This window comes from Malaclemys terrapin, chromosome 5 (genome assembly GCF_027887155.1).
Source record: "Malaclemys terrapin pileata isolate rMalTer1 chromosome 5, rMalTer1.hap1, whole genome shotgun sequence".
In the NCBI taxonomy this organism is placed as follows: domain Eukaryota; kingdom Metazoa; phylum Chordata; order Testudines; family Emydidae; genus Malaclemys; species Malaclemys terrapin.
In genome coordinates, this window is record NC_071509.1 from 50,945,013 (window position 1) to 50,959,285 (window position 14,273).

Below are 14,273 nucleotides of genomic sequence, written 5' to 3' on the forward strand. Positions count from 1 at the left end.
ATTACACACCACCCCTTTGGCTCCTGCAAGAGGCAATACTTCGCCACTCGCAAGCACAGAGTCTGAGTGTAGAAAAGAAACCTTTAATGAAAGGAGGAAAGTCCCCTGGCATTAATTTGGGAAAACACTGCAAACAGGATTCATAAACATAAAACACCCACCCTGTGTACGTTGGGCAATGTCTTTTGCCTCAGGTTCTTGTGTTCAACAACCTAAAATTCCTTTAATGGGTCCCTCTCCTCTCCCTCCACCACAGCCCTCTCTCAGGGGTTGGCCTTGTCAGTGACCCAGAGGGCAGAGATGCATCTATCTGAGTTCACCACTCACCTGGGTGATGGGGGGAGGGGAGAAGGCACCTGGATCACTCCACCATCTGAGTGCTTCTTTGATGTTGCCACCCTACTGGCTGCTTGCCATTCTGCTCCATCAGCTGCCCTGCCAGCTGTCACCGATGCACACCATCACCTTCTGCTGCCATCTGCGTCTCTATTGTGACCTCTGTAGGTCAGTCTCTTGAGGTTCCATGCATAGGCACTAACTTCTGCTCGCGCCGGTGGGTGCTCAACCCCACTCTGCCCCCGGCCCTGCCCCGACTCCACCCCTGCCCCGCCCCCTTCTGCCCCTGCCCCGTCCCCATTCCAACCCCTTCCCCAAACTCCCCGCCCCAACTCCGCTGCCTCCCTGCCCCTATTCTGACTCTTTCCCCAAATCCCCGCCCTAGCCCCACCTCCTCCTCTGAGCACGCCACGTTCCCGCTCCTCCCACCTCCCTCCCTGAGCTTGCTACGCCACCAAACAGCTGTTTGGCGGCAGCAAGCACTGGGAGGTAGGCGGAGGAGCGGGGACGCGGCGCACTCAGGAGGAGGCGGAGTGAAGGTGAGGTGGGGCAGGGTGGGGAGCACCCACTAATTTTTCCCCTTTGGTGCTCCAGCCCCAGAGCACCCACGGTGTCGGCACCTATGGTTCCATGCAGCTCTCACTGATTTTCAGCAATTAGTGGGGGAACTTCATTGCTGAAGCAGGTTGTGCAGAAACACTGTCCCACAACAGGTGATTTCAACTGTAGTGATCATTTAACAAAACAAAAGACTCCTAAGGGAGTCTTAATTAGTTCCATCTTGGAACAGTTGGGATGGGCAGGTTAAATCATCCCTAGGACTCTTGGGCAGAGCCTACACCTCTTGAGAGAGATTCCTGACCCCACCCCCTCTTTCTTTCACAGGAGTCTGGCATCCCTGCTTAGTGTGTTCAGTTCAATTGAGGATGAACCCCTGAATTAGGACACATTAAGTACAGTTCTGCTGCCCTTTACTCATACAATAAGGATAACATTTCATTACTCCTGCAGTCAAATTTAATTTTTTTGTATTAAACCAAATGTTAAAATGATCTAATACACAAGTTAAGGAAAGAGTGTCTATGCATCTAGGTAAAATGCTTAAAATATCCCAAAGTACAAAGTTTGGTTTAAAAAGTCATAAAATACATATAGGACATAATCTGCAATATCCCAAATTAAGGTTAACAGATTCAACAATATAATTTAAATATTAGCATCCAAATATTCAGGTACATCACTCATAAAAAATTATACTAAAAGTATCAGAGGGATAGCCATGTTAGTCTATATTCACAAAAACAGTGAGGAGTCCGGTGGCACCTTAAAGACTAACAGATTTATTTGGGCATAAGCTTTTGTGGGTAAAAAACCCACTTCTTCAGATTCATGGAGGGAAAATTACAGAAACAGGCATAAATATATATTGGCACAAGAAGAGAAGGGAGTTACTTTACAAGTGGAGAACCAATGTTGAAGGCCAATTCAGTCAGGGTGGATGTGGTCCACTCCCAATAACTGATGAGGAGGTGTCAATACCAAGAGAAGGAAAATTGCTTTTGTAGTGAGCCAGGCATTCCCAGTCCCTATTAAAGCCCAAATTGATGGTGTTAAAATTATTTAGGAACAGTATCCTTGATGAGGCCAAAGCACACCTGGTGGCTGAGCTTTGTGACTTTGTCCTCACCCACAACCATTTCAGATTTGGGGACAATTTATACCTTCAAGTCAGCGGCACTGCTATGGCCCCACAGTATGCCAACATTTTTATGGCTGATTTAGAACAACGCTTCCTCAGCTCTCGTCCCCTAGCGCCCCCCCTCTACTTACACTACATTGATGACATCTTCATCATATGGACCCATGGGAAGGAGGCCATTGAAGAATTCCACCTGGATTTCAACAATTTCCACGCCACTATCAACCTCAGCCTGGACCAGTCCACACAAGAGATCCACTTATTGGACACTTCAGTGCAAATAAGTGATGGTCACATAAACACCACCCTATACTGGAAACCTACTGACTGCTATACTTATCTACATGCCTCCAAGCGTCCATCCAGGACACATCACATGATCCATAGTCTACAGCCAAGTGCTAAAATACAACTGCATTTGCTCTAATCCATCAGACAGAGACAAACACCTACAAGATCTCTATCAAGCATTCTTAAAGCTACAATACCCACCTGAGGAAGTGAGGAAACAGATTGACAGAGCGAGACTGGTACCCAGAAATCACCTACTACAGAATAGGCCCAACAAGGAAAATAACAGAACACCAGTGGCCATCATGTACAGTCCCCAGCTAAAACCTCTCCAGCGCATCATCAACGATCTACAGCCTATCCTGGAAAATGATCTCCCACTCTCACAGGCCTTGGGAGGCAGGCCAATCCTCGCTTACAGACAGCCCCCCAACCTGAAGCAAATACTCACCAGCAACTACACACCATACCACAGAAACAGTAACCCAGGAACCAATCCCTGTAACAAACCCTGTTGCCTTCTCTGTCCCCATATCTACTCTAGCAGCACCATCATAGGACCCAGCCACATCATCAGGGGCTCATTCACCTGCACGTCTACTAATGTAATATATGCCATCATGTGCCAGCAATGCCTCTCAGCCATGTACATTGGCCATACCAGACAGTCTCTACATAAAAGGATAAATGGACGCAAATCAGACATCAGGAATGGTAACATACAAAATCCAGTAGGAGAACATTTCAATCTCCCTGGACATTCAATAACAGATTTAAAAGTAGACATTCTTCAACAAAAAAACTTCAAAAACAGACTTCAAAGAGAGCTACAATTCATTTGCAAAGTTAACACCATCAATTTGGGCTTGAATAGGGACTGGGAGTGGCTGGCTCACTACAAAAGCAATTTTCCCTCTCTTAGTATTGACACCTCCTCATCAGTTATTGGGAGTGGAGCACATCCACCCTTTGGCAACACAGTTGGCAACACAGTTCTGTCTGTTGGATACCTAGGCAGAGTGAGTGTGTTCATGTAAATACAGTCTGGACATGAAGCCTTTTCACCTCCCCAGCTAGCTGTCAGGGAAGCGCTCATTCAGACTTTGCTTACACATTAACTTTATTGCCTTCTGCTTAAAGATAAGAAGTTGCTGAGGGTGTGTGCTCTTTGTTTTACTTAACCCAAAGCAATAGTGACAGGAATGGAAAAACTCCATAACCTGCAAAACCAGCTGGAGAAAAAACATGGTGCAACAACTTGAAGGAGGTGGACAGGAGGAGGAGACTGCAAGAAGAGTGAAAAATGGGTTGTCTCAGAATCAAATGAGCATTAGCAATAGTAGTTGTAGTAATGCAAGGGGGGCTGGTGTACCTTGGGGAAAGGCAGCAGGAAACATTGGATTATTTCTGCGGAATTCCAGGCTCCTACCTGTGGTCAATGTGACAACTTAATGGCTTGCACAAGCTGGGATGCTGCCACCGAAATAGCAGCAGTAGCGTTTATTCCCTATTACACCAGATGGTGCTGTTGCGCTCAGCCCTCCTCCTGTTGCCTCTCCCAGGGGAGCAGGCTCGCAGCAGGTGGTGCTGGCACTCACAGTGCAGCAGTCAGCTTGGAGGAGGATTAGTTGTTGAGCTTCCTTTTTTTCAGTCACTAGGGATATAACCTGTTTCCTAAAAGAAAGAAAATCATCTTTTTCTGGAGCGATGTTTCTCCTTTGGAAAGAAATTTTGATGGAAACCTTATTGGGTAGGTGTCTCTGACTCTGGGCAGGAGTGCAGATGTTTAATTCATTGCTAACAGTTTCTTATGCTCTTGTTTAATTCATTTTACTTTTGAAGCTTGTGATTAGCTCTCAGACATGGGTATCTTGTCAAAAGGACATTGCTGCAGCAAACTGCTCTGGAGATTGAGGGATTAATGCTTCCAGCTCACACCTGCCAGGTCTCACTCATTGAGGCTAGAGAGAAAGTTCCTCATTTTGAGACTAATGTTAAGGGCAGTGTTTAAAGTCTTTCCTCTTGAAAATGGAATAGTTTCTATGGGTGTTTTGATAAGATATTTAAAATCATCTACCTTATTCAAATTGTCCTGACTTCAGAGTGATTTCAGACAAAGAACTAGAAACAATACCCCCTACAATGAGGAAATAACTGGTGGCTTTTTAAATACTGCTCACGAAATGTACTAGGAGAGGAAAAAAATCTTTTTACCAGATGGTGGTTTGAATGAGTTGCTTCTTCTGACATTCCCTAATTTCATAGGGTCAGAACCAAGATGAATGTGAGTCACTTGACTAGGTTTCTTTATTGGCTGTCCTGGATTTTTTCTATTGCCTGAAAGCCAATTGAGGTTAAGTTTTATGTTTTGAAAAAACAACAACCCTACAGTGTACGGAATTAACAGAAATAAAATTGTGTAAGGCTTCTGTTTGTGTCTCATGTTACTCTCTACTGTGGTGTTCACCTCAGAGGTGGCTATATTTCAGTGATCGTCTCTAAGGTTGACAGAGTACATTAACAGCTTTAGATGAAAGATACAATGCATCATTTGAAAGCTTTCAGAATAGGTCTAAGTAGGCCATCAGTCTATGACTATGTGTGCAGAATATTCATGGCAGCACTGTGTGGGGGAAAGTGCCCAAACTGGTGTGCAAATACGTGCCTTTCCTCTACCACCTCATCGCAGGGAGCAGCTAGTTTTCTGTTTTAGTAGTTAGCAACTTGCAGAGAACATATGAGAGAGAGCGTGCAAAAGAAAAATGTTGATCTAGTTGATGGGGGGAGAGGGAATATTGTGTTCATGGTGTTATTATACAAATGATTATGGTCTATTTCTTCCTGGGCTGCTCAAAAATAAAAACGGAATGAATGGGATTCTGTCAAGTTCAAATATGGCTTCAAATTTAGAAAAAGCAAACAAAACCCTCAGCTTTTAAGAAACTTAAAATCCACAGATAATGTTTATTGAAGGTACTTTAAAATAAAATAATCCAATGGAAATAATAATAATAACAATAAAAAGACTCCTGCAGAGTTTGTGACCAGAATCATACTGGTGTGTGAGAACTTGGAAGTGACATTGACTATAAAAATAGTAAAACAAAGAACCTCCCCCTCAAAACAGCACTTCCAAATTGTGAAAAATGTAAAAAGAAAACAGCATGCCTAAGGGAAAAGTAGATTTAATTTTAGTTTTAATGGGTAGGTAAACATGCTTTTACTAATAACTTTGATTACGATATCGCTTTTTAAAAAAAAGGGTTATGCTGCTTCATCTTAAGCCTGGTGAAAATGAAGGGAATTGAACTTGCCCCATAGAATAGAATTATTACACTGATAATTTTGGAATTTATACACCTAATATCATAATTCTTGGAAAATATTTTTAGATCATCGTATGGCGTTCAACTGTTTCCTATCAATCTGAATCTTCTTCATCTTTTAGGCACAGTCAGGGACTTTTCACATGCTTCCAGTAAAGGATGTGCATAAGTGTTTGTAAGACTGGGGCCTTACATTTTGTGGGCAGCTGCAATGTCAGTGCCACACTCCCACAGAATTTCTTTACCTGTTTAGTATGGTTGGTGTAAACCAAACCATTAGACTCATGCACTGGACTCTGATCCTGCTGTCTGATCTGCTGGTACAGATCCCTGCATCTGTGCAGAGCTTCTGAACAGATTCTGTTTGCAAGATCGAGGCCTTGGTCTATGGTATGACTCTTCTTCATCTGTCTGCATTGATTGTCTGGTAGAAAAATTGTCAGTTTGAAGGTAAAATAGGGTGGCCAACTGCCCATCAATGTGTCTTCTGATTTGATGAACTGTTAATTGTTTCTTCTCTAGCCTTCTAGCTTTTATGGCAAATACAGTTATTTAACAAGAAATAAGAAAATATTTCTCTCCAGAAAAGCCATTGTTATCTAGTTAAAGTTCAACTTTCTGAACTCTAAGCAGTACTTTTCAGGTAATCTCAAATTAACCATGATATGGGAAATATATAATGTAATTTTTTCTTTATTTTAGGCTACATTTCCTGGTCACTCTACCATGCTCTTCCACCCATGATATATTACTTTCCTCTACAAATATTGGCACTTACTGGTTTGGAAGCTTTTGCTGTAGCTTTCTTTTCTCCAGTATTATTAATAATCAGTCCTTTATGGAAACTGGCGAACAACAAGTACATCCTAGCTCTGCTACGGCTGACTATGGTTGGTAAGTATAATTTGTGGTTTGCTTAACCTTTCATCAATATAAAGTATTTCTAATACACCCATCACCATAGTGTCTAGGTGCAAGATTAAACATTCCAAACTGTCTTAAATTTTAAGTGACCCTGAAAACACATTAACATGGACTTTGTAGGGAAAATGCTTTTTAAACTCTATTACAAAAAAGAATTGGCATGCCAGATGGGGTCAGTGGTCTATGTACACCAGTACCGTGTCTCTGACAGCAGACAGGGACCAGATGTTTTAAAGGAAGGTGAAAGAAATCCAATGATGGACAATTATGAAATAATCTGCTCAAGGGGAAAGCTTCTTCCTAACCATCAGTTAGCAGCTGCCTTATGCCCTGAAGCATGAGGGTTTATTTCCCCTCTTTATTATTTTTATTTATTTAACTGTGGATGTTCTCATTCTTTATATAAATGTTTAATCCTTTTCTGACTGCTAAAGTCTTGGTTTCAGTGATATTTCGTGGCAAACAATTTCTGCAGGTTTATTAGCTAAAACTGGGTAAAAAGTATTTCACTGATCATGTTTAAATGTTGTTTTTCAGTGTAATTGATTGTCCCCTCCTTCTTGTATTAGGAGAGAGGGTAAACAGGACATTGTGTTCACTTTCTCCATACCATTAATTGTTTTGCATATCTCTATCATATCGCCTCTGTGAAGGGGTATATAGACCCCACACTGATGAGAAAGGTGCCAGAGCAGCCCTGTGTGCGAGACTAGCCTTGCCCCTGTTGATCGTGTATGGCAGATGTAGGGAAGAGGCTTTTAAACAGGAAGAAACTGCAGTCAGCTGAGGGAAGAGATCACCCTGAGCAGGAAACTGCTGGAGCAACTCCTGAAGCCACAGGGGGAACTCACATCCAGGAGATCTCCACCCCAGCCCTATGGGGAGTGCAGTGAACTCCCAGGGTAAACCTGACAGAGTGCGCCCAATTCAGCAGCCCATGCAGAAGGACTGCTCAATAAACCATTGTGCGGACAGCCCCTGAAGTAAGATACTGTTGGCCTTGTTTTCCCCCTAGAGGAGCTCTGGGAAGAAGTTATTCTCGAGTGTGCTGGGACATTTAGTGTTCCTTTTGATCCCACACCAGAGAAGACTTGAGAAGGCCTGCAAAGGGCAGGGTCCCCTTTGCAAGAAGTAAGGAACTGGGGCCAGTGTATAAGCCTTAGGGTTGCCAGGCGTCCGGCTTTTGACCAGAACGCCCAGTCGAAAAGGGACCCTGGTGGCTCCGGTCAGCACTGCAGACTGGGCCGTTAAAAGGCTGGTCAGTGGTGCAGCAGAGCTAAGGCAGGTTCCCTGGCTCTGCACGGCTCCCGGAAGTGGCCAGCATGTCCCTGTGGCCCCTAGGTGTAGGGGCAGACAGGGAGGCTCTGTGCACTGCCCCCGCCCTGAGCACTGGTTTCGCCTCACTTCAGTCCCCAGAAAAATCATGGAGCAGGTCCTCAAGGAATCCATTTTGAAGAACTTGAAGGAGAGGAAGGTGATCAGGAACAGTCAACATGGATTCACCAAGGACAAGTCATGCCTGACCAACCTGATTGCCTTCTGTGATGAGATAACTGTCTCTGTGGATATGGGGAAAGCGGTGGATGTGATATATCTTGACCTTTGCAAAGCTTTTGATACGGTCTCCCACAGTATTCTTGCCAGCAAGTTAAAGAAGTATGGATTGGATGAATGGACTATATGGTGGATAGAAATCTGGGCTCAACGGGTAGTGATCAACGGCTCAATGTCTAGTTGGCAGCCGGTATCAAGCGGAGTAACCCAGGGGTTGGTCCTGGGGCTGGTTTTCTTCAACATCTTTATTAATGATCTGGATGATGGGATGTATTGTACCCTCAGCAAGTTTGCAGATGGCACTAAGATGTGGGGAGAGGTAGATATGCTGGAGGGTAGGGATAGGGTCCAGAGTGACCTAGACAAATTGGAGTATTGGGCCAAAAGAAATCTGATGAGGTTCAACAAGGACAAGTGCAGAGTCCTGTACTTAGGAAGGAAGAATCCCATGCACCGCTACAGGCTGGGGACCGACTGGCTAAGCAGCAGTTCTGCAGAAAAGGACCTGCAGATTACAGTGGACGAGAAGCTAGATATGAGTCAGCAGTGTGCCCTTGTTGCCAGGAAGGCCAACGGCATATTGGGCTGTATTAGTAGGAGCATTTCCAGCAGATCGAGGGAAGTGATTATTCCCCTCTATTTGGCACTGGTGAGGCCACACTTGGAGTATTGCGTCCAGTTTTGGTCCCCCCACTACAGAAGGAATGTGGACAAATTGGAGAGAGTCCAGTGGAGAGCAACGAAAATGATTAGGGGGCTGGGGCACATGACTTACGAGGAGAGGGTGAGGGAACTGGGGTTATTTAGTCCACAGAAGACAAGAGTGAGGGGGGATTTGATAGCAGCCTTCAACTACCTGAAGGAGGGTTCCAAAGAAGATGGAGCTAGGCTATTCTCAGTGGTGGCAGATGACAGAATAAGAAGCAATGGTCTCAAGTTGCAGTGGGGGAGGTCTAGGTTAGATATTAGGAAAAACTTTTTCACTAGGAAGGTGGTGAAGCACTGGAATGAGTTACCTAGGGAAGTGGTGGAATCTTCATCCTTAGAGGTTTTTAAAGCCCGGCTTGACAAAGCCCTGGCTGGGATGATTTAGTTGGTGTTGGTCCTGTGTTGAGCAGGGGATTTGACTAGATGACCTCCTGAGGTCTTTTCCAACCCTAATAGTCTATGATTCTATAAAACAAATATACCTATTTTCTATCAACGTGCATTTCTGCTGGTGATTTAAAAGTGTATTGTTCACATGTGTATGTGCAGTTGAACAAATGCATAGGATATCATTATTATTTGATCTCTTTTGAAAATACAGCCCTTTAAAATCAGTGCGTGTGTTTGTTTGCAGGAAGTGTAGCTTCATACCAAGCTCCAAATGCTACACTCCGAATACTGCTCTTGGCTCCAGGTGTTTGTTCCTCTCTCGTGGTTCAAACAGTAACATGGTGGTCAGGAAACAGTTTACAAAGGTATTGTCCATATTTATAAAAATTACATGACTGTAAATGGCTTCTCTTTATTCACAAATTCATGAACTAAATATCAGTTGTGTTAGGCCTGATAGTCACTATAACACTTGTTACAAAATGCACCAGGTACTCGAGAATTGATTCTGTATTTACAGGTACAATAGGATCTGGGGATTCATACTAGGGAAGATTCTTCTACTGGTGCTCCGAATCTGGTATACTTCACTAAACCCAATCTGGAGCTGTCAGACTGCCAACACCATCATACTGATGTTGGGTTTCATAGCAGCTGTTGAGCGAATTTATGCAGGTAAACATATTACAGTAAAAAAAAACAAAAAAACTTCTGACAATATCCAAGGCTTAATGCCACATATAGGCAAACATTAATGTCTTTTGTAAAATCAGCTACTGTGCCTTGATGCATCAATACATTTGTATACTTTATAGGGTTCTTTTACCTGTTCATCGGCTGGCAGAATTAATCCCTCAATAAAGAGCGTTGGTTTTTTTTCATTTAAATGGGCTGTAGTACATGGATGCTGCTAGTGATGCCCATTGCTAATATTAATAATGCAGCAATACACATATTGTGTGTCCCCCAGGGCCGGCTGTAGGCACCAGCAAAACAAGTTGGTGCTTGGGGCAGCACATTTTTAGGGGCGGCATGGCTGGCGCCAGAATGCCGCCCCTAAAAATGTGCCCCAGCCGCCCTAGCTCACCTCCGCTGCTGCTGCCACGGTGCGCGAAACAGCTGATTCGCACGCCGCTGCTCCCCCTCCCTCCCAGGCTCTCAAACCTGGGAGGGAGGGGGAGATCCCGAGTGGCCGCTTCGCGCGCCGCTGCTCCCCCTCCCTCCTTCCCTCCTAGACTGAGAGCCTGGGGGGAGGAGGCAGGGCTGGGGATTTGGGGAAGGGGCGGAGTTGAGGCGGGGCCGTGTAATTAAATAACGGGGGGGGGGGGCAAAATTGTTTTTGCTTTGGGCGGCAAAAATCCTAGAGCCGGCCCTGGTGCCCCCTGAAGTGTGCCTGTTTGATTGGTTAGAGCTGTGCCTAAATGGAGCGGCAGTGGATTGTCTCAGACAGTGTTAAGCTTCAAATCAAAGATTGAACTACTGTTTGATAGGGTACTAGTCTGGGAGTGAGGAGACCTAGGTTCTCTTCCCAGCTTTACCATTGATTTGCTGTATGTCTCAGGCATGTCACCTACCTAGCCTGTGTTTTCCCATCTGTAAATTAGAGATAATGCTTATATTTGAAAGGTGCTTTGATATCTGTGGAGGAAAAGTACTATATAAGCACTAAGTAGTATTGTACTCTATTAGATGTGGTCTTTCCAAATCAGTGCTGGGGCATGTTGGCAAGGCAGCGTGGGGAGGCTAGTGCTGTCATTGCTTATGCTGTGTCTGTTTAGTGGCTTATTCCCAGGGATGGCTGACAGCTATGGGAAGTGAGTCTGGCACGTTTCATAACAACTAAATCTACTTAAAAAAACTTTAAAAAGAAAAAAGCTGTTAATATGTGCCATTTTATCCACATAAACTACCTCCCTATAGTAGATAGCTTCACTTCCCAAAGCTTCCTATGCATGTCAGATTTGCCACACATTGTTGGCCTCTTCTCTGTGCTTCCTATTTGGTGTCCTGCCACTTGCCTTTTGACCAGCCACATATTATGTTGTGAACAGATTTTTGTGCCTAAGTTGGTAAACTTCCAGGACTGTTTTGTGATCCCAGCTGTTTCTTCTTAATAAACCCTGCTAAAAAGATTTAACTTGTTTGCACACATGTAAAGTGTGTGTTCATGTCATTATTCTAGGCACAGATAGTGTGAAGCAAGAAGCAAACAAGACTGGTGATGCAGTGAAAGAAACCATTCCTAGATCTAACTGGCTTCTGTCAGGAGCGGCTTTTGGCAGTCTGATGTTCCTCACATTATGGATTTTTGGAGAGGTCTCACTTGTTTCTAGGTGGGCTGTGAGTGGACATCCACACCGTGGACCAGATCCTAATCCATATGGGTGAGAAGCGTTTTTTTTTTTCATTCTTTGTAAAGTAGTAACTATCATGCCAATCCTGCAATGACATTCATGTGGGTGCAGGGTTATTCCCACACAGAGCTCATTTCAGGATTGCAGCCTATATGTATTAACTGGAGGCGGTAATCAGAGAAGGAACAAAGTCCTTCTCCATTATTCTTGTTCTCAGATATGACGTGCTTAGATGTGACCCTTACTGGTCTGGTTTGAACCCCAAAGCGTGTCACTAACACAATTAGGCTCTGATCCTTGACTGGGTCATCTGGGTTCTACTGAAATATAATTTGGGAGGAGATTTGGTATTTCAGCTATACATCTGATTTATGACACTAAAATATTTTCAAATTAAGACACATCATTCAATGACTTATTAATGCAAAAGATTTTGCTAAAAGATACAGTAAATTAACCCAGTTCTGCTCTTTTTTATTTAAATGGGAACAGGATCAGGCACAATATAAGTAAACTCAAGAAGCAAATTTATAAGCTAACATGAAATTGGATCACTTTAGAAATACAGGTGCAATAAAGTTTGCTCTTCAGAGTTCCAAAATCTAGAAGAAAACTGGATTAGTTATCTTGTTAGTTAATTAGTCAACTCAGTGAAGTAGTGGTTTTAGTGTCTCTGATAGTTTGTGGCTTAGTGTGCAAAAGGGCCACACTATATGGTCCATTTGTAGAAACTGTGAAAATATTTCTGTTCAGCCTGGATTTCTCCCCTTCCCCCTCTCTTCTTTTCTTTTTTGTACCTGATCTTGCAGCGATGTGTTAATGATGCTCCTGAACCTCCTTCACATGTATTTCTGTGATTAAAAACCCCTGTGATACTCTAAACTGAACACTTTTGGTTTCACTGCAGGATGAAATGGAAAGTGAGCTGCGTACAGGTAAAGATATGTGTGCTCAAATAAAGGTTCTCTAATAGCAAAAGAGTCATAAAATATTATCGGTAACTTTTTTTTTGCACAAATGTGGTCTGTTTAATCTGAAAGTCCCTCTTTCAGTGTCATGTATTACAAGATTATAGTGATGTGTACTTTTTTTTTTTTTTTTTTAACAGAGGTGCAGTTCTGTTGGGAATGGCCCATGGAGTGATGCTTTCCTTTTTGTCTTTGTCTTCGTTCACCAGTTTTGGCTTGTGTCTTACAGGTATGAGCAAATCTGGTGTGGACATGCTGCATTACTTTATTTCCAATACTTCACCTAAATCCCTCCCTTTTTGTTTGTGCCCTCATGCCTAAAAAAGCATTTTATTTTTCTTCATTTCATGAGTAGATGCTAAAGAAAATAGTTTTATTAACAAGTGGCGTCGGTTATCTATGTGCTGCCTATCTGGTCCCGCCTTTCCTCTGTACCAAATGTATCACTTCTATTGTACCTGTCCTTTGTAGGCCAGTGGATAAGAATCATGAGCCAGAGCTCCACCCTAGTGTAAATTACTCCTTCTGTAATGTACACCCGCTGGGGATCTGGACCCCTGGAGTGCAGTCTGTTTGTTCACCTTTCACAGTATGTGTGCTCTATGGGGCTGAGCCAGCAAACACTTATACAGAGTGTAGTCTTACTGCAAAGTCAGTGGGGCTGTAGCTGGGAGTGAATGTTGAAGGTGTCGCCTCACAGGTTACCAACCACTGGGCAGTACAATAAATGCAAACACTTACTGTTTCATCAGAAATTCACTTTGGGGCAAATCCAGCTCCTGCCTCTGTGGCTGCAGAGATTGTGTCTCTGATTGTGCCAGCATACAATGAATCACACTAGATGCTGGGAAGGCACCAATGGCAAATGGATGCTTGGGAGGGGCTGTTGGATCTAGACCAGGGGTGCGCAAACTATGGCCTGGGGACTGCATCCAGCCCTCCAGACATTTTAATCCGTCCCTTGAGCTCCCGCCGGGGAGCGGGGTCCAGGGCTTGCCCCACTCCGGGCAGCTCCCGGAAGCAGCAGCGTGTCCCCCCTCTGGCTCCTATATGTAGGGGCAGCCAGGAGGCTCCGCACGTTTCCCCCGCCCCAAGCGCTACCCCCGCAGCTCCCATTGGCTGGGAACCATGGCCATTGGGAACTGCAGGGGCGGCGTCTGTGGACAGGGCAGCGTGCAGAGCCACCTGGCCATGCAGGAGCTGGAGCGGGGACATGCTGCTGCTTCTGGGAGCTGCTTGAGGTAAGTGCCGCATAGAGCCTGCACCCCTGACCCCCTCCTATGCCCCAACCCCTTGCCCCAGGCCTGATCCCCCTTCCACCCTCCGAACCCCTTGGTCCCAGCCCGGAGCACCCTCATGCACCCTGAACTCCTCATTTCTGGCCCCACCTCAGAGCCTGCACCCCAACCCCCAATTTCATGAGCATTCATGACCCACCATACAATTTTCCCACCCAGATGTGGCCCTCGGGCCAAAAAGTTTGCCCATCCCTGATCTAGACTCATGCAATCCAGTGGCTAGCATCTCCTGCAGAGGGGCGACAAATGGCAATCCAGAACCTGTGGGAGACTCTGGAAAGGCTGCACTACTCTTTGGCTGCCTGCTCACTCAGGACAGGCTAATGAAGCCCATCCAGCCTTTTTGGAGGCCTTGAGAATTTCACCCATAATGAATGTAAAATGGTGTCGAAAAATGACCCCTACTTCACTGATATCTGTATAAC

General features: G+C 44.6%; 1 protein-coding gene across 1 annotated transcript in view; it reads left to right on the plus strand.

Moving 5' to 3' along the window:
• The first annotated feature begins 4,033 nt into the window (after window positions 1-4,033).
• Window positions 4,034-14,273, plus strand: part of CWH43 (cell wall biogenesis 43 C-terminal homolog) — a 40,716-nt gene continuing 30,476 nt past the window's right edge. Inside the window, exons 1-6 of the mRNA XM_054029757.1 lie at window positions 4,034-4,076; window positions 6,355-6,546; window positions 9,473-9,593; window positions 9,749-9,903; window positions 11,411-11,612; window positions 12,691-12,779. Of these exons, the coding sequence (XP_053885732.1) occupies window positions 4,034-4,076; window positions 6,355-6,546; window positions 9,473-9,593; window positions 9,749-9,903; window positions 11,411-11,612; window positions 12,691-12,779 (802 nt within the window). The remainder of the gene's footprint in view (window positions 4,077-6,354; window positions 6,547-9,472; window positions 9,594-9,748; window positions 9,904-11,410; window positions 11,613-12,690; window positions 12,780-14,273) is intronic.